Source organism: Ciconia boyciana, chromosome 5, assembly GCF_034638445.1.
Source record: "Ciconia boyciana chromosome 5, ASM3463844v1, whole genome shotgun sequence".
In the NCBI taxonomy this organism is placed as follows: Eukaryota; Metazoa; Chordata; class Aves; order Ciconiiformes; family Ciconiidae; genus Ciconia; species Ciconia boyciana.
The window spans coordinates 19,415,605-19,439,100 of record NC_132938.1 but is presented as its reverse complement, the minus strand read 5'-3'; the positions used below and the strand labels follow the sequence as shown (position 1 = coordinate 19,439,100).

General features: G+C 36.8%; 1 protein-coding gene across 4 annotated transcripts in view; it reads left to right on the top strand.

Annotated features, from left to right (window-relative positions):
- The window catches only part of KCNIP4 (potassium voltage-gated channel interacting protein 4), a 358,211-nt gene that overhangs the window by 215,523 nt on the left and 119,192 nt on the right, over window positions 1-23,496 (top strand). For 2 of the 4 annotated variants that reach the window (XM_072861787.1, XM_072861786.1), the window contains exon 1: window positions 21,391-21,502. The exons of the other annotated variants lie outside the window; for them this stretch is intronic. In XM_072861787.1, the coding sequence (XP_072717888.1) occupies window positions 21,391-21,502 (112 nt within the window). Of the gene's footprint in view, window positions 1-21,390; window positions 21,503-23,496 lie in introns of those variants that run through there. 4 annotated transcript variants of the gene reach the window in all.

The window sequence follows — 23,496 nt, the reverse complement described above, 5'->3', positions numbered from 1 at the left end:
CTTAGTGCCCTCTTCAGTTTTGAGGAAATTGAGCAGATGAGTCATGAGGCTCTAAATGAGGTGATGAGAACACTGGAGCTGCCTTCGAGCAAAAAGCCATGTGTGAAAACTTTGATTGTTCTAAAGAACAGCGTGTCAAACATGCCATACCTGCTTTCAAAACAGCTCCGCTAACAGTGATCCTGCTTCTCTGCCTCTATTACCCAGCACGAAACTTAGCACAACAAGGATGATCCACACAGGCAGGATGTGTCTGAGATGGGAATAGAAAAGATTTATGAATGTGTACGTCAGCTTACTGTGAGATACCAATCAGCTCTCATGTAGCAAAGGATTTTAATGATAAAATGCATCTAAACAGCTGCAAAAAGTTTTCAAACATAATTTATTAATCCCTGTGATTTTTCTCTTGATATTACCTGTTCTCAGGGAAGGTATACCTATTGGTATTACCTATTCTCAGGGATGTTTCAATAGATATACCTATTGGTATTACCTGTTCTCAGGGATGTTTCATTCATTGGTAATTGTTTTTGCTATAGAAGATGCCATAGGAATGTATAGAACTAATATATTATATATTTGTTCATCTTTCTTAAACTGCTTTTTCTACTGCATAAGACAGTGAAAGAAAGCTATTTAAAAGTGTATTATTATTTATGAAAATCATCAATATAATGCAGCAGCAGGAAAGCCTGCAATTGTGTATGTAAGGAGATGCTGCTGCTAAAACAGCTGGGGTTACTGCACTCTAATCTATGTGAATTAATAATGTTTGAATGTGCACTGTAATTATAATAGTAGTAAGAACCTAAAGAAATGGAAAAGAATATTTGAAACTTTGCATAGTTCCAAGTTAGTTCAGTATTTGTACAGTGGGTGATCAGGGCAGGATTTTTCTCCACAACACTGTGATCAAGTTTCTGTTCTGCATTTGTTCAATTAAATGCCTCATGAAATTTAAGGCAGGTTGGCAATATGCTTGCTGGCATGCATGGAAGGCATGGAAAACAGCCCCAAACCATTACAGCAAGTAATCTTTCCCACTATATTGATCACGCTGGATTCTGTGCTTAAATAACTGTACTAGAGAAAAGAAATAATAGCCTAATAAAACATGCCAGGATGCACGCTAAATGTGCTTGGAGGTTGAATCTTAATGACTCAAAATTCCAGCTGATTAGACAATTGTCTCTTGAATGTGCTTTTGTGTATATCAGCAGCTGTGCCCAGACCTCTGCAAGAATGCTGTTGGTTGGAAGTCAGGGGCCTTTCGTTAGTATAAAGTTGAATCCAACTTTACTTGAATCAGAGTAAAAGACAGAGACTATATCAATATTAACAAGTAATGCAATCAGAAATAGCTTGGTAAATTTAAGCATTTTTTTTTCCTACTGGGAGGGCCAGTAAGAAATCTGTGTCCCACCAAAAAGGCAACTGATGGGAGGGTGAAAGTGCCCATGTCCAGACCCCCCTCACTTCCCACTGCTCCTATTGAGGGAGAAAAGCAACTGCCATTCCCAGTGGAACAGTGAATGACCTGGGAAAAGTGAAAAATCTCAAGGAGGAGAAGAGCAATCTTGTCTTCCACGTGGCTGGGCATTCGGGGTGGCAGCAGGTGAGGGGTGGTTGTGGGCAGCGGGGAGAAGGGGGAACTGAGGTCTATGAGGACAGATAGATGTCAAGGGAAAGATGAAATCTCTGTCTGGGATTCCCCTTTGGGCAAGAGAGCATACAGAGATAACTATTTCATTCTGCCTGTGCTCTCCACCTTCCCCTCTGTTTATCTCTGAAATACAGTAGACCTATCAATATGCAAGTAGAAGGGAGTTTTCTCAGCTCTCTAATAGGCACAAAGACGTATCTGAATAAATGCCTGATTTAGGACTTCTGAGAAGTAGTCCATCCATGTGGGATTCAGAACACTAATCTCCTTTATAAGGGTGACTGACCTGTAACAGAAGAGAAGAGATAGTGGTACTTTTTTTTTTTTTTTTTTTTTTTTTTGTGCACAGCAGCCTAGAAGTAAAAGTCAGGCTTGTGGGATCAAAAAGAATAAGCAAGTGCAGCCTGATTCTGTAGCCTGGGAAAAAAGGCTACTTACCAGCAGTGTGAAGTCTTACGTTTCTGCCGCTCTTTAGTGCTTGCTACACATTTTCCATTTAAGATTACTCAAATGAACTGGATAAGGATAATCTGAAACATAGGCAAGAGAACTCAAAATTTGAGCAAGTGTTGGAAGCCTGCATTTGGCTTGTCGTAACTATGATAAATATAGCATAATGAAGTGATAGTTTGATTACAGTTTCATGTTATTAAGTTGTAAAATAATAATTGTGTTATTCAATATTTTAAACAATTAGGGGGTTAAGAAATATTAAATATATTGATTCATTATACTTTTCATTAATTGTATAGAACAAATTATTTTTAATTTTATCCTCAACAGCTATATAACGAGTAAAACAAATTCATGTTCTATTGTGAATTAATACTATAAGAAAAGAAAAATCTCTTTATTGTACAGATTTTTCTCCACTTGCTTTAATCGCTAATTTGACAATCTATTTAATATGAGTAAACATATGGAACAAAATCTTTAAAATTAAAAACAGCATACCTTTCACCCTTCTGTTTAATTTCTGTGTGCAGCAATAGGTTGAGCTAATAAGATGACAAAAATATCAGCAGAGATGAAAAAAAGCTCAACAAGCAAAATTTGAAGTAAAAATGGTGTTGGATGTTGGTGATGGAACTGTAAGCATTAGCAGGTAGTGATGGGGATGACAAAATAGCAATAACTCACATTTTGATGGCTATCATAAAAGGATCTGAAATAATTTTTCAGATATTAACAAAGCAAGCCTTACAACTGAATATGCTCCTGAGAGAAAGAAGATAACTAAAAAAAACCCCAAAACCCTGAAACAACCACCACCATGATGGTATTTTGGCAAAGTTGGGTTTTAGTTTTCTGAAGGTAGCGCAAGAGCCTCTTGCTCTCAATGCTGGACCAAGCAGCATTTGAACAAGAACTTACTGTAGATTTCTATTGTATGTGAAATCTCTGTACATAGAAAATATTACTTGAAGTACATAGATATTTGCATATTTACGTCATCCCCAGTGTACTGCTGATTGAGTATGGCCAAGTCAAAAAGACTACAAAGGACAGAAAGATGTACTGTTTGAAACTAGTTTTACAACAACATTTATCTTTCCATACTTTACATCCTTTATCTTGGAATGCTCATAGCAGCATAAAATTCATAAAATAAAGGAATTATCCTATGTACAAGGAGGCTGTGTCGTTTTTATTTTGTACCACGTTCACAGCCATTACAACCTGTCAATGTAGGAGTATTCTTCAACTATTCTTTTTTTCAATATTGATGTGAAATTATTATTGTCAATATATCTAAATAGAATAGTATTTGTAAATAACAGAATTCCTGTCAGGGTGTGCAGCTTGTTACTTTTCATTAGCAGTATCTCCTAATGGATGTAGCTCAGCTCAGGTTCTGCTTCCGTCTGTCTGTCATGTTACTTATGCCAATGGATATGGCTTTTTTTCCTCTTTAAAACTTTCAATACAATTCTTAAAACAGGCAGAAAATATGTATCAAGTTAGTGTCACAGCTGGTGAGGTTTGTTGTTTATTTTCTTTCTGAATCAAGTAAACCTGCTCTTGAACTTCAGAGGAATTAAACTATTTCCCAAAACATTTAGCAATGCCCTTTAATTCTACTTTCTTCTGTAACATCAGTGCCACACATTGCTTATGCAAGCGGTGAATACAGAAATGTAATTTCTTCTGGTAACTTTATGTATATGTTCAAGTTTCTCTGTCTTTGGTACTTCTTGAGGACATGCTTCTTCAGCGCTATCCTGGCTAAAGATGATGTCCTGAAGCAGAGTTAGTCTCATTATTTCAGAAAATGATGAATATTAAATACTCTAATCTAAAACCAATATGTGATTCTTTAGGTTCTTGTAGTGTTAAAATACTCAGTAATTCCATTTATCAAGTATAATAGTAAATCAGTGGGGACAAGAAATTTGTAGAGTACATATTAATCAGTGTTGGTATAACTTGCCTTTGCAGTTCTACTATTAAGACGCAGCAATATCACACAATGGCCTGTCAGAAGTACTGAAGTCCATGGTCATTTGGTCACATAATATCTAAAAAAATTAAAATCCTAAAATAAGCTAAACACCCAAAGACATATTTCCTAGCATCAGAAGTAGAGGAACTTCTGTCACATAGCAAGTTTTTGTTTTGGTTTGTTTTGGTTTGGTTTTTTTTACCTTTTGAAGTAACTGAGAATTTGCTTATTTTAGCTGATACAGTTTAGCACTTTGAATTGAGGAAATCACTGGAAAGGGGTAGGCATCAGTATGCTCTGCCTACCTGATTTACTGTCAGTGCATTCTAATAAGTTATATTTCAGCATTTACTTCAAGGCAGAGATAGCATAAGCTCGTTTCAGTGCATGAGACTGAGTAATGGTACCTGTTAGTGTTCTTGATCTAGAATAACAGTCTAATTTGTGCTACTTTTAAAAATCTTAGCAAAGACATTAAAAACTTATGGATAGATGCCACTTTTAGCATCAATAGAAATCTGTTACTTTTGTATTTTAAATCTACAAAGATTCAAAAATTATAAGTAGAAAGTGCAATGTATCACCAAAAGAGATTTTTTTTAAAAATATATATATTTCTTCATATGTTTTCTTAATATATTTTGGGTTATATTTGATATTCACTTGGAAAACAGGAAAAAAAAAACTTTTAGAGAACAGTTTGACTAGATTATGAGAAAGTACCTATTTCAAAATAGTCGACAGGGCTATAGCACTACTGGACTTGATCATTTTTATGTATAGTAACTGGAATGTGAGCCTGGATTTCAGTTATTCCAATATTAATTACTTTGACCCCAGACATCACTTTGTGCCGTTCTTTACATTCAGCAGTGCTACAAACATTTTGTCTCTGTGAATGTTCTATCCATTGACGTTATCTTCCTCAGCTGTGCATTGCTCTTGGCTCATTCATATAACATTGTTTATTGCTTTTATTGAGTGGGTATACTTCAATTGTTATACTGAATGAGAAATAATTAACTTTTATATTCTATTTATGCTATTTAAACAAAAGTTGCAATGCCCAAGTCATGCCAGCAGCCAGATAATCACTCCTACTGCTGCTGTATTTTCCCTTTTCCTTCCTATGAGCTCATTTTTTTCTGTTCTCTTTTATTTTTTTGCATTTTCTGACTACCTGTCTTCAGTCATCTGTTATTGACTGCCTGGTTCACTCTCCCCATATGTTAGCAATACAATTGCAAACCTGAAGCTAGTATTTCCTAATTTGATTTAATGCTTGAAACAGCATAGCCTTAAAGGATCAATTGGATGTAACCTCATTATGATATTCTGTATGCAAGAATAAAAGAGAAAAAAATAGCCGTTCTTTTTCTTATCAGTTATCTGAGCAATTATTAGTAGAAATACCATTCTCGGCACTAGTATTCAGCGCAACAGCTTGCTACATACAAAAGTAGCTTTCCTTATTAGCAAGTGGCAGTACTGATCAAAACTAATTTGCAGTTGCAGTACTTATCTAGCAGAATATACGAAATGGAAATGGTATAATATTATGACACAACTGCACTGCATCTACCTTAGTAGAGATTAACATGTACAGAATAAGATGTAAACCCAAACTAGTTTCACTTACTTCGCTTTGTTAATTTGAAATAAACTAGGGTAGGATAAAGCTTCTTAGAAAGGTGTTCCAGCTTCCAAGTGAAGAGAAAACCTTACTTTCTTCTATTTCATATAGGAATGTTTCCATTTGAAAGAAGATTTTCAGGCTCTGTACTGCTGTCTCCTCTGTACAGAGCTATGGACACAAACCAAAGCAGTGACAGATAAAATATGGCTGAGAAACTAACGAGTCTTTGTCTGTCTTTTTAGGGAGATTGATTCTTCTTTGTTGCAAAGACACCTTAAGAAAAAAACAGACTTAATGTTATAGGAGGGTCAATACTTGTCCTTACTGGCAAATGGTACATTCTGGAGTCAGAGTTTATTCAAAAGAAAAATGGTAGCACATTACTCGGGGAGGGCTGTGGGGGATGGAGATAACTCTCCTTATAAAGGTGGATCCTGAATTTCACCAAGGGCTTCTTTGCCCCTCCGTCTGCACTGCTAGTAAACATTGTTGACTGTATAAATGGTCACATATACACACCTGAAGTTTAATTAGACTGATTAAGCATTAGATTTGGGGGCTTGGTGGGCTAGTTGTCTGGAGCAGAAACTTAGTAACTCTGGTAACTTAGAAGCAAGGACTTTCTATTTTAATTTTGGTTTTTTTACTCTAAGATTTTAATCAACTGTTCATCACTGCAGCTACTGACAAAGGAGCAGTAACTGTTGAAAGGGAGGGATATACTTCAGTGATACCTAGTAATTCCAGAAGGGTGAGCACAACCAACCTTTTTAAAAATAAAGATAGGATCACCAAATATGATAAAGTTGCATAGTCTTCCTTGGTTTGAGCTAATCCTCCAGAGATTTTTACAGCTGAACTACTTGAATCTGTTTTTCTGCCTCACTTCTGTTGTTTTTCTTTTTCTTTCCTTCAGTCCAGTTTTGTAAAATGTAACCAGTTTGTCTTTGCTAAGCAGCAGAAGTGAACGACAGAATTAAAGAAAGCACAAGCAGAACTGTTGGTCTGTCAGCAGTAGTATCTGGTGACTCTGATGTGTTCACAAATGTACAGAATTGGAAACTGAAGTGTTTTGATCTGTTAGCAGAAAAAGGCTTTAATTGGGGGCATCATGATTTGCTAACAGATAAAAATACAGAGGTGGTGGAAGGAAGAAGCAACCGATCAGCAAGCACAATGAAGATATCTCTTCCATTAAATTTAGAAGCAGATTGGTACTTGCTATTCATTATAAATTGGTTTGCAACTTGGGGGGAAAAATAAAGAGATTTAACAGATGTAGATAGTCACTCTTTATATTATAGAGTGCTGGAAGCACAGCTAGAATGATTACAGCTGTGTGCGAAATGCTTCTGTTAGTTCTCAAGGAAAATGAAAACAACAGATAAAAGATGGCAGACGGATGAAAGTGGCATAATATTTTAGGGACCTAAGTTCCTGAGATATTTCAGTGCAATAACAATATAAATCTTCTTTCGTATTTATTTTGCAATTGGCTAGGAATCAAAAAATGAAAAATGTATTAACTTCTCTCTGTTATAGTGTGTACAAACAGATTGCCTGTGATGCACAACAAGTATTTTGTGTTCATCTTATTAACCAACAACTATGCTTCTATGGCTTAGATCTCTCTTCTCAAACATTCATGGCATATTTACTTGTATATTAAAGGTTATTGTGAAATAGAAAATCTTTTCCTTGACTCTCCTATTAAATTTATCAGTAGTCCATGTGCAAACTTTGTTGATGTAGAAGATGTATTTGTTTTTACTTACGGGTATGACTGCAGTGTAGCCTTGGAAGGGAGCAAGAGCAACAGCCTCCATGTAAATGCAGCTCTCAAGAGAAACAGTGTGGTTTCTTCCAGCTCTTTCTCGAACAGGTTCATGGCTGGTCACAGCTCCTCAAGCAGCTCTCACTCCCCAGGGAGCTGGCCTTGAGCACAGGCAGCTAAACTCCTGTGTTGGGGTAGGCACTCTGACATGTGCATCCTTGAATCAGAAATACCACATTAAGGACCTGATGTTTGCTTCCCCAAATCTTTAAGTGTCCACCTCGAGACATGTTTTTTCTAGGTTTCCTAACTGGTTTGTCTCCTGTTTGTCTGCTATGTTATTGTGATCCAATCAGTTTATTTTACAAGTTTTTAAAAAGTACGTTAGCATAGGTGGATGCATTTTTTTATGCATGCCCTTCCTGCGTCTCTAAAAGTAGGCTTTAGATGCCAGATATATATTTACCTACAGTCAGTCTACATCTTTAATATGTACTTCCACTAGTGAAATAAGGTATTGCTTATAAATATCCTAGAGGGGTTTGGTTGAAGTACAGGAGCAGAGAAAGAAATGTAAAGGGTCTACACAGGTTATCTACTAGGATATCCTGTAAAGGATCTACACAGTTCATCCCTGTCTAAAGGGAGTAAAAATTTACGATTCATTAACAGTTTGGGTTTTTTCTATGTCTTGAGTCTAGCAGACTTAGCAACCTGTTAACATATGTTTCTTTTTGTTGTTTTCCTTAAGCAAAAACAAAATCTACAAATCTTTCCCTCATTCATCATCCTAAAGATGATGTTTTCAAACTTTAAACTTCTAAATTCTAATACTAGATTACAGTCTTATGATTTAAGGGTATTAGTAATTTTGCCCAAGGGCAAAAGGCTGGTTTTAACAAAGTCTTAAAAATACAAAAATCATTCTATCTTCTAACAGAAATCACCAATTTTACCAGTGAACTATATAGGATAGGGATTGATATACGTTGATATATGTTGGAATATGCAGTGTCTGAGTTTTCTGAAGTATATTTCATCCTATATTTACGTATGGGAGCAGTGTCTGTTTAAAGATTGACTTTTCTACGTGTTAAAATTCAAACACTTGCACAGAAATGTTATTTGAATTGTACAGGGTGAGAAAGGATAAATAACAAAAAAACTCTGAATTTGAACCAAGAAATTCCTAAGACGAAGTCTCCTTTAAAAAAAAACACACATAAACTTGAAAAGTTTTTCTTAGTATTAATCATGCTCTTACTTCTATTTTTGTGTCTTTTTGTACATCAGGTCATGATTCTGGCTGAAAAATTATTTTCAACATTTATTTTACTACTGGGCAGTTGGTAGCTCAGGGCACAAAATGAAAATAAGGATAAGGTGAAAGCTAAACTCTCACTCAAAGTATGAGTCACTTTTGAACTAAAAAGAGTACACTGTACCAAATCACTAGGGTCACTGGCCACCAATTGCTTCATAGAGCAATGTGCAGCTGTGCCTGGGACCATGTGTCCAGCTTCAATCTCTTCATTCTTTGCAAAACGGCTCCTGATGCTTTTCAAAATGCTGCAGATACCCCTAAAACATTAGGCAATTATCCCCTGTAGTGAGTAGTGATACCTGCTTTTTCTTCTTTTGCTTCAGGAAAGCTGTATTGCACAGATCATTGAAGCAAGACGGTGGATAGGGCTGCAGCTGGGGTCTGGCATCCGGATCTGGTACTCAGAGGGTGTCCACAACCCTTTTCCTCTTCCCACAAGTGGGCTAAAATTGCCCCTCCTGTCAAATACGGTCTGAGAACTTCTACTCATCCTTACTGCTTGTCAGCACAGGGCATACTCTGCTAAATACTGATTTAACCACCAGAAAGCTTGGAAATGCAAAAGTGAGCTGAACACCACTCCTCCATGCCTAGAGTATATTTATTTTGTTTTCACTGGAGGTTGACGGTTCCAGAGAGGGTGAGGTTGTTGGGACTATTCCTTAACTTTTGTGTCTTGCTTTTTTGAAACTTGCCTTTTGCTGATATGTGTTCCTGAAGAGTATAAAACCACCTTAGTTTTGTGTCAGCCCATCCTTTTATTCCTAACCTCCTTCAGAAACACCCTGTGTAAGTAGTACCTTGGAAAAAAGACAGTATCTTGACTCATTTACTTTTTAAGAAATTAAATTTTAAAGAAAAATCTTGATAGATACGTATTTTTTAAGCTTAGTGATCCATAGAGAATGTCTTTCTAGGTAATCTAGTGTGTACTGGGGTTTGGGATGGGGAGAAATTATTGTATTTGTTCAAACCATTTAACTATTTTTGCATTTTTTCTCCATCTACGCTAAAAAGCTTTATGGTTCTTAACTCATTAATGCTACTGAGAAGCTCCTTTGGGGATCAGAAATTCCCTCGCTCTGCTAAATGGGAACCTCAGTTCAACAAATAAGGCAGCAAGTATTGCTTAACCTTTACTGTAGTTGCATTCCCTTTCCCCCAAACAATTAAAAGTGAAAGAAAACAACCTTCTGGCAGTGAAGGAGAGAGACAGACACTGCTTTCTGTTAGCTTGCGACTCAGAGCAGATATCATATGTATCTCTTTTGGTATGCTAGACAGTGTAATTCATTAGGAAGGAAAACTGTACTACACTTGATTTCACCAAGAGAATTTACCGTATGGCTGAGCACCATATGATATACTTAACTTCTTCCTACAGCCAGGATCCAAATCAGAAAATTTAAGGAATACCTTTCAGAGGTACTAGTTCTAGAAACATGTACTGTATACTTATTTTAAGACGTGTAAATCAGGATTAATCTTAAAACACATCAAAAATACAAAGCTGGACTAAACTGTGTTTTTCTGCTACTGCACGCGAGCATACAGGCTGTATATCTCATTGAATCCTACACAGTAACGAACACTGTTGCTACTTGACTACGGCTTTTCTTCGCATACATTGTATGACAGCAAGTTTTGACTTTGTATTGCAATATCTTTATGCTGGCTATGTCAGTTAAAGCCCGCCTAGGATTTGTTTCCTTGCTTGCCTGCTCTTTCACCATTAGAGTCTGGCTTTTGTCCTTCTGAGGCTGCACAGGATTGCTAGTCTTGGACTACAACCATGACATCAGTACTCAAAAGTGAAATGAGCTCTGTCTGCAAATTATCTTGAGGACAAAGGCTCCACTTTTATTTTTTGTTTTTGTCAAATTATTTTTTGTCTCACTGAACAATCTGTGAAAGCTCACACAGTATCAGACAAGCACCAAAGCAAGTGCAGAAGGGACAACATGCTAGGGACAGAGCAACAAACTGTCAGACCTGTTCAGGCAGCCTTGGAACATCCTAATTATTCTCCAGTGTACCACAGAGTTGTTTCAGTGAAAGACAGCATGTGTTACTGTCACTATTAGCAAAGAAAGATGTCTAAGAATAATTTTGTAAATAAACATTACCAAAACAAGCATCAGTTGCAGTGAGGGAATGGGCTGAAGTCTTGGCACACTCTCGGGGTACCTCAACTGAAATACAAGTTCCTGAAAACTAAAGGCATACATGGGCATCTAATGTTGGGGGGAAAGGGGTGCTGAAATGTATTTGCTTTTGAGTAATAAACAAGACAAAATGTTATTAAATATTTAATATTATTTTTATGAGAGGAGAATGTTAATGAAAAGCTAAGGCTACTCCCAATGAATGCTGGCAGTCTTATCATAAAATCTTGCTCACAACTAATTGAACTCTACCTAAAAACCAGTTACTAAATTTTTTCCATATAACTGTTTTGCCTAATTAGAGTGAGTTCAGAAAAGAGCAGCATGATTGGAAAGCTAGGGAAATTGCTTCTGAGAAGATTAGAGAAATTAAAATTCATAGCCTGGTGCACAAATGATTATTGGGGGGAAATGATTCCTGAAGTATTAATGGCAGCAAAAATATTCTTGGCCTTAAAAATGGCTGAAAATGGCTTTAAAATGGCTTAAAAATCCAGCCAGCTCCAAATCATGTTGTTTTAACAGGAGGAAGACATGCAAGTGTCTCACTTATGGAATTTGTGTGTGGCCATGTGCATGTCAAGAAGCATGTGAAAGTGAACTTCTCATGACTCACAAATCCACTGTGCATAATGGAATATCTGCTTATCTAAGCTGTAAGCATGGATACTATATAGGCTGTGCTAAACCCTGCAAAGCTGCTAAAGAAGAAAAGATTTGATCCCTGCAGTAGCATAGCACAATCAGAAGTGGTGTCTAAAGTTTTGTTGGAGGTTCAGGATGGTGTGCTTCTGTATTTTGTTGCTTCCCTCATTTCAGCATCTACAAGAACCTCATGATGCTGCAGTTAGTTGGACATTATAACGCTTCCTCAGGGAAGAGCTGTAACCTTCCTTTTACTTACTTAAGTGATAACAAGGCTTTGTAAGTTCATCGCTCCCTTCAGGGTTTGGTTTTATACTGCTGCTGCTTTCCAGAGTGCTAGAACAGCAAAACTGCTGCAGCAGATAATTTTTCATTGCGTTGCATGGATCCTCAAATATCACTGTAGGTTCGTACATTGGGATAAGGCTGTAAGCCAAGAAAAAACTGCATTAGGAGCTGAGAAACATCAAGTTATGCTATTTCTTCCAACCTCTTCCCCATAATTTTTTTCCTCTCTCTCTTTGTGAAAGAATGGGAGTCTAGCTCACAAAACCTTTAAATTTTCTGAACTATTAGTACTCTGCCTAACTTATACTTTAGATGCGGGAATGAGACGGCTTTGGAAGCCTCTCAGATTCCCAATAGAGTGAAAGCTCTGACGGGGGGGGGGGGGGGGGGCGAACAAACAAACAAACCCAAACAAACAAAAAAACCCACACATACACACAAAAAAAAAATCCCAGAAGAAAAAAAAAGCTCCTTTTCCTTTCAGTGTGGGGATTATATGCGTTTATATCTCTGTATCATTCTTCATTTCCCTTTGTTGCTACTTCTACCATTTCTCAGTGGTAAACCCATTCACTCCGGGTGAATTTCAGGCCCTATACTGTAAAAAAAAAAATCTTCAGTGTCCAGAAGCAAGAAGAGATCTGTCCCTAAAAATTTTATTTTCAAAACTACTTGGAATTAGATTTAACCCTAAAATTACTGCCCATAAAAATTAATCAAATAGCATAATATGAAAAACTAGATCACCTGAAAAAGGTTCTGCTCAGGAAAAGAAGTTATAAAATGTTATTGGAAGGGACATAAATCCCAGAATGGTTGTGGTGGGAGGGACCTCTGGATGTCATCTGGTCCCACACCCCTGCTCAAGCTGGGCCACCTAGAGCCAGTTGCCCAGCTCTGTGTCCAGATGGCTTTTGAATATCTCCAAGGAGGCAGACTCCACAGCCATTCTGGGCAACCTGTGCCAGTGTTCGGTCACCCTCACAGTAAAAAAGTGTCTCCTGATGTTCAGAGGCAACCTCCTGTGTTTCAGTTTGTGTCCATTGCCTCTGGTCCTGTCCATCGGGCACCACTGAAAAGAGCCTGGCTCCATCTTCTTTGCACCCCTTTTTCCGATATTGATATACATTGATGAGATCCCCCCTGAGCCTTCTCTTCTCCAGGCTGAACAGTCCCAGCTCTCTCAGCCTTTTCTCATAGGAGTGATGCTCCAATCCCTTAGACATCTTTGTGGCCCTTTGCTGGACTCTGTCCAGTATGTCCATTGTCTCCCTTGTACTGGGAACTGGGCGCAGTAATCCATGTGTGCCCTCATCTAATGAGGCATTTTTTTGTCAGTGATAAACCAAAAAATAAACTATGACATGCTTCAGAAGCTGTTAATAAATCAAATGATAATATATAAGCAAATGCTATGGACTCATTCTGAATATCACATAATTCTGAATAGTAACCACATGTTGCTGATCTGTAGTCAAATCTGTGCATGTCATATATAGTCCAAGTCTTATTACACACACATAAGGGACAAGGTTGTGATTAGAGGGGTTTTTTAGTTATGTTTTTTGAATGTGCAGCAGCCATGTAATATGGGTTAATTTATTGTAGCTCATCTTTATAGGACAGATACACTCATCTTATAATAAGTACATCAAATGTAGAAATATGTCAGCCACTTCAGATTGCATTTATACTACTTGCCTGTTGCTATGGAAAAATACAGTGCTTCACCTTTCTAAAAGCCAAGAAGAGAAATAGTACATTTATTGTACATGGGTTATTTTATATCAGAGAAAGACAGGTGCATCACAAGAGAAGAGCTGCACAGTAGCGATGTCCTTATGATCATGTTTAATAATACATTTTTTTCTTTAGTTTAGTTGCTAACCATTTGTTGAACCATAGGGAGCCAGACACACCAGTTTTGAAATAGAGGTGTTGCACAGGATAGGTTGAGGATTTTAAATTGATAGTTGGTTGGTTTGGAAGTTGGGATGGTGGATATTCCTGTTGGTTACTAGAATGTTAACTTTTATTACTAGCATACACAATTCTCGTACAAATGAGAATTGTTTTCTCATTCATCACAGCAGAAAAAACCTGTCCCTTTCTTTAGGAACTCATCTGAGGTCATCTACCTGCACAATCCATAAAAAATATAGCTTTCTAGATGTATGGGCAAGCATAAGTAGATATATTCATGAATTGGCTAAGTGAAAATGACTGAATAGGGACCTGTGAATGCTGCTACTCTGTCCCATCATTTCTATGGGGACATGATTTCATCAGTATGATTTCATATAAAAAGAAAAACAGGTCTGTAGGCTGAAGACATAGTCACATAATTTATAGATAATTTAGTTTGTCAAACAAGCCAGTGGGCTTTGCAGTAAAACAAACCAGAATTTGATTACTTACTATTACTAAATGTAATTTAACCTTGTTTAGGAAAGAGATAGCCTCTCTGTAATGCTTTGCTAAAGCTTAATAAATTAAAATGCTACTGTTACTCCCATGGCCGTGCCATTTAATTTACAATCCACTTGCACACTAGCTATTTTAAGCATAATTGTATAACATGCTATATCAATTAATTTTATAGAAAAATGAAACTACCTGTAGCTGTTATGTCATTGGGGGACTTGGTAATGGTTGTCTTGTGGGATTCTTTTCAACTCTTGTTTTCAGATCAGTAATGGCAGCAGTCCTTTGATTTAGATCAAAGCAAGAACAAAAGCTTCTTAGGAGCAAGTGAGACTCAGAAGGTGAAAATGAAGAGGAGAAAAAGTAATAAAAGCCCATACCATAGCCTAGAACCAGACTACTAAAATGAGGAAATCAACTTTATACAGCTATAGCTGCAATATTATTTTAGTGTAATTTACTTCTGAGTATGAGACCAAACCTTCAGAAGCTTGGATATCATATTTTTTTCCCTTGACTACAAACCAGTGAATCTTATCTTGCCTGTACAGGTGTTGAATTTTTTCTTTCTCAGCCTCTATTCACTTACAGTCATTAAATATCTAGGGCACTTAGTGTAAATATTAAAGATGATATATGAAGCCTGACAAATTTAATATCGGGTAATTACACTCTACCTAGTTCTTCTAACTAGTGAAAGTTTCCCTGCAATTTCAGTTGGATAAGTAATCTGCTAGTGCAATATTGTGCTCTTCAGTAGCTGCAGCACTGACGAGACAAACGAAGTGATTCCATATATTAGTCTCATTTCTCTAAGCATTTTATGAAAATTACACGATGTTCTGTGATTAGCTGTAGCAGCCTACGCAAGAGGTGTTGCATTCAAAAAATATTAATTCTTTTACCCTGAGAATAACTCTCAAAAGGATATGCGTAAATTAATTGCTTCTCCTGGTTCTCTAAATGCTTTCTAGTAGGCACAGTTTTCTTCTGCAGATCTAAGATAGAAACTTTTCTGTGTAGAAAACTGTAGATTATTGCCTGTGAACAGATTTCTTACTGGCTAACTAATAGGAAGATTAAGTTCATTATCCACCAGATAACTTTCCTAATAAGCTCAAATCTGGCCTGAACAAGAAGCTGAAGCTTAGAAGTTCATCTGACCTGTACATAGGTGCCCTTTCCGTGTTTATTTGACAATTTCTTTCTCTTCTGGCTGATTGACATTTCTCTCTGGAAAAAGAGAGTACAGAAAGAAGGGCAGCTAATTAATACTTTCAAATTTTGTTTCTATTTCTAACTCATCAGCAGTTTCCCTTTTCAGCTACATTGGGGGAAAATATCAAATAGAGTCTAATGAACTATTACTGCTAGCCAATTAAGACTTCCCCCCCTATAAATTAGTTACAACACTGGGCAGATTTCATCACTTAGGAAAGCAGTATAATTCAAGTCATTTAATGAATAATAATACATCGTTGCCTTGAAAACTGTTCAATTTTGATCAGCCCCATTCTACATTAGACAACAGCAAATCCAGAATGTCTGCACAGAAGAGAAATGAAAATCATTATAAGTATGAAGAGATTTCTCTTTGAGAAAAGCCTGAGAAGAGTGATACTGTTTACAAGCAGATGTTAAATACAAAATATAGTGGAAAGACATAAAACACTTCAATATATTTCGGATCAGGTAGGCATTTGTATTTCTCTACGGTCATGTACAAAAGTCAGAAGAAATTGAAAAGAGGAAGAGTTTATAAATTACAGTGAAAACTTCTTGTAAACTTTAAAATAAAAATAATAAGTACAATAAAAATTCTTTATAAAAACTAAAGCAATTAAAAGAAAAATACATACTTCATTTTACTGTGCTAATTACAGTGACACGTTATAGTTAAAAACTAAGAGTTTACTGGAATTAAACTAGTTTACCAGTATAGATAAAAGAAGTATGATAATATCAGATAATTTTGAAAGAACTGTGTAATCATATAAAATTATAGGGAAATTTTATAACCTAATACACTAAGCACAGAATTAGTATTTAGCTATTTTTAGGATTTCATAATGGTTTATTCCGTAATTGTTCAATTCATAGCATCCTACGTGTTACTCTCAAGCATTTGCTATTTCTTGTGATGTGTTAAATTAGTGGAATATTGTTTGTTTTGAAATGACAGATCTTCTCTACTTTTAGTCAACTTTGAAATTATTAAAATTCAATTTCCCATATCTAAGCTTTATAAATAATATTTCTGAGTGTTTTTTTCTTCTTCCAAGAAGCAGTGGAAAATTGTAGGTATTCTACAAGCATACAGAAATCAGATCTAAAATTTACTTAGTATGTAATACACTGTCATATTTAAGGTGTCTTTTTGATATTAAAAGCATTCCATACATAAATAATTCTATTTACAATGGTTAGAGTAGCCAGTAATTACTTGGGATTGTTTGTGGAAAAATGTAAGGACTCCAGAATGGGATTGTTTTTGTAGACCCCACAAATTTTGGGAGATCTACTCTGTCCAGTTCAGAACTCACTTAGGATCTGTGCTTCCAGAGATAAGATATATCTCCTACAGCACTTCAACACAGGTTTCTCATCTATTTACTTAGGAGAGAAAAACTTGTACTTCTTTTTATGCTTGCACAGCTAGTCACCAGGGGGAAGAAATTGGCAGGAGCAGATCCACAGCCATGAACTCTGTCCTGGTTTCGGCTGGGATAGAGTTAATTTTCTTCCTAGTAGCTGGTATAGTGCTGTGCTTTGGATTTTAGTATGAGAATAATATTGATAACACGCTGATGTTTTGGCTGTCGCTAAGCAGTGTTTACATTGGTCAAGGTCTTTCTTTTTTTTCCTTCAGCTCCCCATGCTCTGACAGGTGCCCAAGAAATGGGAGGGGGCACAGCCAGGACAGCTGACCCCAACTGCCCAAAGGGCTATTCCATACCATATGATGTCATGCCCAGTATATAAACTGGGGGAGTTAGCCGGGGGGTAGCGATCGCTGCTCAGGGACTGGCTGGGCGTCGGTCGGCGGGTGGTGAGCGGTTGTATCTCCCCCCCCCCGCTTCCCCTCCCTTGGGTTTTGTTCCTCTCTCTCTCTCTCGTTGTTTTCCTTCTCATTATAATTCATTATTATTATTACTATTATTTTGTTCCAATTATTAAACTGTTCTTACCTCAACCCACGAGTTTTCTTACTTTTGCTCTTCCGATTCTCTCCCCCATCCCACCGGGGGGGAGTGAGCGAGCGGCTGCGTGGTGCTTAGCTGCCAGCTGGGGCTAAACCATGACAAACTCCTTCACCCTGTCCTTTGAGGAACGCCATGCTTTGCCATACACATGCACCCACCACAGCCTTACGCTGCAGCATACACTCCCCTTACTTTGTGGAGGGGAAAATCAGCCTAACGCTGTATTTTTGTGTGCATGTTTGTGTGTGCGTGTGTGCATAATGCAGGAGTGCTCTGTATTGGAGTTTAGCACTAACGTGGTTATGCTTTCCCATAATTAATGGTTCAGTAAACCCACAGGGTTGATAGCGCCTGAGTTTCCAGCAAACAATAAAGGCTCTGCTCTAAATCTTTGAGGAGAGGAATTTACAGCCAGTGGAAGATGCGCTGTTTAGATGGGAGAGCTTCCTAACAATGCTAACACTTTTTTTTTCCCCCATGCAACCCATTGAAGAATCAAAAGAAAGTTTATGCAAACTTAAATATATTACTAAATCACCACCAGAATGCATCACAATGGCGGAAATGAAAGCAGGAATTAGGGAAAGACAATGAGCCAGAGCAGTGCTTGGATATTACAAGCTGTTGGCCCCTGGTTTCAGTGCTTCATGTAAAGGATGGTGTTTTCTTTTGTATCCTGGGGGTGGCATTGATGAAAAATTCCTTTTCTTTAAACAGCTTCTAAAATTTGCTTGTAGTGTCAATACAGGCACTCCATAAGTATGTATCACAAATATTTATTTTAAAATAATTGATTAAAATATGAAGTGAGAGAGAGAAATTACACTTGCGTATGAATTTAGGAAGGGATCAGAATACAAAAAGGTGCCCCATATATAACTTAATTTTATTATCTCCTTGTTCAAGATAGATTTCATTTTCAAATGCTTTGAGGCATGGAATTTTTTTGATTGAATCACTTCCAGAAGAATTCACCTTTGTAAGTAACACTGTTGTTTGAATCTGTTTCATGGTGTATTAAAGGAAACTTTTCATACATCACTTCCTTTTCCCTTCCACATAGTTTCTTATCCTTACTGGTTTACTTTTCAGAGCTAAGACTTGGAGATTCACAAAGTCTGTATGTGGTTCCCCTAACGTAGAGAACTGTCATGAGAAACAACAGGAAATGTCTACTTCTTTTTTTAAGGAGGTAATCTTTGAAGTCAGTGATCAGTTACATTAGTTCAACTGCATGTTTTCAGGTTAATTTTTTTTCTTTAAAAATTCTTCTGTAACTCATCTGCTGCACAGATGGGCCTAAAACTCATCAAATACATAATCTCTGGCCCTTTCATTTTTTAGAAGGGATCCAGGTCTCTCTTGTGTGAAAGTAGAAAACAAAACACTGGTTATGGCTGACACCACTTCTCCCTGGGTGGCTTCTACATGTGGGTTGGCACATTCAGTGGTGCAGTAGAAGGGCCTCTGATCCCAAGAGTGGACAACTTAAGGACACAAGTTACCCTGGACCTACTGCATGAAAGGATAATGTAGACTGACAGATTTCTCCATTTTAAGTTTCCCTGATACTGTTTATTAACAATAAATAAGGCCTCTTCCACTGTTATAGTATGATTGTTTGCATTATATTAGGATTATTGTTTCTGTAATGCCTGTAAAACAGTATGGGTCAAAGTTCTCATCCTGGGATCACATTAAGCCTTGAAATATCATGAACATTTGGCCATGCTTCAGCATTTGAGAAAAAGAAGAAAAATTTGAGAAAAATATAAAAATATTTTTTTATTAATAAACTCAAGGAGAAAATAAAAGTCAGAGATGAGAATGAGTTAAAATGAACATATCAGAGCCTTAAAAGGAGAAGATGATATGGAATAACTAGAAATTGAAAAGAGGAAAAAAAATGTTAATTTTCTTTTAAAAGTAATGTAACTTAACATTAAAATATATTGAATAATTATTTTACAATGTAAGGCAAAGGTAATGACATATTTGGAAGGTGCAAATGTGGGGTAGTGTATTTGGTTTGATTTATTTTTATTGTGCGCTCTTCTTAGGCACCATTTTAGCTCTACAGGTTAATAGGGAAAGGAAGTGACATTCAGGTTGAGAGCATATATAAATAATACAGAACTCACGACATTCTAATGTTAAATACCCAGAAGGGCAAAATCAAAGAATATTGTTGCATATATATTGCCTAGATATAACCTAAAATTAACTGAAGTACACACATGATTTTTCGAATGAACAAAAATATTCAGATTCTAGAGTCCTGCCTATATGGAAAAATCTGTGACTCTTATTAGTTCTTGTAATTCAATACAGACAGCCTTCAAAGAAAAAAAAAAAGTTGGTAGTAAGTTGGAGATTACATTTTTCTTTCTCTACCTGGTAGTCCATAAACAAGAGATTGTTAACATTACAATTTGTTATCATGCTGATTTAAAATTATAATGGCTTTCTGAACAAAAATAAAAGTTTCTGAGCTTCTCAAAAGTTAGTAAAAGTTATTTCTAATGGAAAGAGTTAAGGAACATAAGATGAGTGGTTGATACCGGACATCATTTATGAGACTGCTTTTAGTGTTAGATCATATGTGTTTCTTTAGTAATAAGGGTGTCTAAAATTATTTTTTCTGAGACTTCCCTTCACTTTATTCTAGTGCCTTGTACACCAGTGGACAGGATTTAGTTAAATTATTAGGATGAGCACAAGAATAAGCATTTAGGCCTAACCTTATAATATTTATGCATGTGCTGCATAAATATTCTTCAGAGCCTATTCTTCACACTGGGTATCCTCTTGGTAATCACATTAATAAACACAGGACAATTAGTTTTGTACAGACTATCCAATAAATCAGCTAGGATCATAAGCCTCTTTTCTTTTTCCCCTGATGCGTAGCCTGGGCAAGATCTTCCCAGGAGCTGTGGAAAATCCCTAATTCCCATTCATATATATCCGAGTTTGGGGTTCAGCACTTCTAGGTTCACATCCTTAGACAGAAAAGCACTGTTTTGTTTCTCAATCAGTAAAGAATACATTCTTCCTGGCTACAGAACGGGGATTTGGGCAGTGCGTGTCTCCTTGACAGCACTGTATTTTGCTAGCTGGAGGCACCAATCGTGCTGATGTGTATTTCTTTAATTTCACTTCTCATTTCCACTGAAGATTCTAATTAGATTCTGGTGATGCTTAAGAAGAGGAAGGGACAGTGTTTCTCTGAACATTATTCTTGCTAATGCAGAGGGCAGTGGTTTTCTGACCTGCAGCATTTAGCACACGTGAAAACAGATGTCTGTCTGTAGCAAACTGCCATTTGTCAAACTTAACAAAAATTGTGCTAAGAGAAGCTGGGGAAGGGCTGCAAAGCTGGGGGAGAGTCTCAAAGCCTGGGTCTGGAAGCGCTGGAGTGCAGAGTGCTGACAGCAGCGTGCTCCCTAGTGCAAGTTTCCAGGGAGCATTTCTCCTTGGCACTGACACAGCCAGGTCTCCAGCTCCGACACAGATGTTCCTCCAGCAGCTCTGAAGTAACGCTGCTTGACGGATACAATGTCATACCCAGGGGTTCGTGGTCCACCTCAGCATTCTAAGAGGACTCGCTACTGATGAAATCAAATGCTTAGAGAAGTATGAGATGTGGGGCTTTATCTAATATTTTGCCTCAGCTAGAGTGGCTGGTGAATTGCCACAGCTCAGTACAGCGCTGCTTTACACCACTGCAACTTTCTTCAAAGCAAACTCTTGGTAAAATCCTCTAATTTCCCTCTGATTGCAAACTGGTGTGAAGACTGGAATGATTTGCCTGTTGGAAGAATGTTGACTCTCGAGTGGGAGTCGGAGGGACTGCAAACAGTGGGTATTGTTGTGATTATATTTGCATCTCTGAAGCTGCTTCATTTGCTGGGACTGATTGATTTTTCAGAAGGTAAAGTGGTCACTCACAGTTTGTGCTGTTTGTAGGTGTGGTGTCTGATTTGCTAAAGTAGACTTAGAGAGCATCAGGTATAACAGCTGTGAAATGAAAAGGCTTGAAAAGTGAAAATAACATTCAGACTAAAAATCCTGGTTTGCTTCTGCTGGTTTTACTTTGTTATTGTAACACAGAAGTAGATGCTAGCATAAGATTTGTATTTTACAGTGAATTGCCAAGTGTCTGTGAGTGGATGTTGATTAGAAAGACTGAAAACAGTGAACAAAACGCCTGTCTGTCGGTTGCCTTTGAAAGCTATTCACTGCTACAAAACTTGATAGATTAAGTGGATCCTAGTTCAGTTCACGTTTATAACACACTTTGCTCTTCTGATTTATGATGCAATTAGAGTTTTGTTCTGTATCAGTATTTGTGTGTTAAAAATCCATTTCATAGATAAATGCAAAACACTGTTACTACAGGATAAGCTTTAGGATCAAGTCTGCTCGACACCTTTCAAAAAAAGGCATAGAGGCCAACATTAAATGTGGGTATTTTAAATATATATAATTAATATATGTTTTAAAATTCCTGTTTGCTTGCTCAGATTCCTGTCTGCTCTCTACTATATGGGTCATATCATTTCATCTGCTCTCAAAGAGGGCTTCACATTAATTTTAATAGGATTTTTATTTCTATACAAAGTGAGGTTTTTTCACATTTTATAGAAATAGGCTATTTCATTTCAGTTATTAATGAGATCTTTTGCTTTCAACTTTTTAACAAAATGTCTTGTGTGGACTGCTGTAGTAAACAAAAGCTATTCACTCACTGAAGCCCTAGCTCAAAAAATACTGCTTTTGTCAGTATGTTTGTACATGTGAACACAAACCAATGCTTTTTGCTGTGTAACTGATTTCAGTCAGAATCACACAGCCACGGAGAGGACTCCAGTTTTCTGAAACATTAACTTTTCATCATTGAATAGGATCTTTGATGGATGTAGATTCACATCATCACCTCATAAAATTGTTCAGCTGATAAAATGTGAAATCTTTAACACAGCACTTTTATAGTTACTGAACTATTGAAATAAATCATCCTTAATACTGTATGTGGTGAGACTGTATAATATTTGCTATGTTACTATATAATGCATTTGTTATGGAATTGTAAAATTACTTTTTGAATTCTAAACAAATGAGTAATTTTTCTCTCATAACAGTGCTCACTTTTTGGGTTTTTTATGCTCTGGATTTGTAGCATTTTTAACATCTAAAAAATCCACTTACTAGATATGTGTTAGCTTCAACTTTATAACACATGGTAACAGATAAGAAAAAAAGATTAAAATGCAATATTGGTATTTTAGCAGACATACAGTTACATCCCTTTCTTGATTTCTCACAGTGTGATACTGCCATTAAGTCTGTGGGAAAATGTTTCATGTAATTTCAACTATATTAAATCACCTTTTTAAAAAAATCCCCCTGGTAGAAATTATACTGATTTTAATATAAATAATAAGTTCAACACAATATATCAATTGAAGTGTAACTTTTTGTTTTAATGCACCCATTAGTGCCATGGCATTTCCTCACAGGGTAATGTAATAATTTCACTCAAAAGTACCTAGCAACATAAAACTGATCTCTAAATGTAAAAAGATGAAACATTTTAAAGTATAGTGGATATATTTATAACATCTGCAGTGTGAATAGCTCCAGTGACTCGGGGGATTTCCAGTTCCCCTAAGGCTGATCTGTGCTATTTAACTCTTCTGTGTTTGGGTACTGCCATTACTATTAAGCAAGAATGCTGCCCCAAATGATTAAGGAATATTTTATAGGGTATTCAGAACTGATGATTTGTTGTTCTCCTACTGGACAGGTTTTCTGTTGATATACAAGGAGGAACATATTTGAATGGCTAGTGTTGATCCTGAAACCAAAATGAGCAATAAGACCTCTCCATCTACCCCACGGAGACAGGGCATGAGCCATATGCTG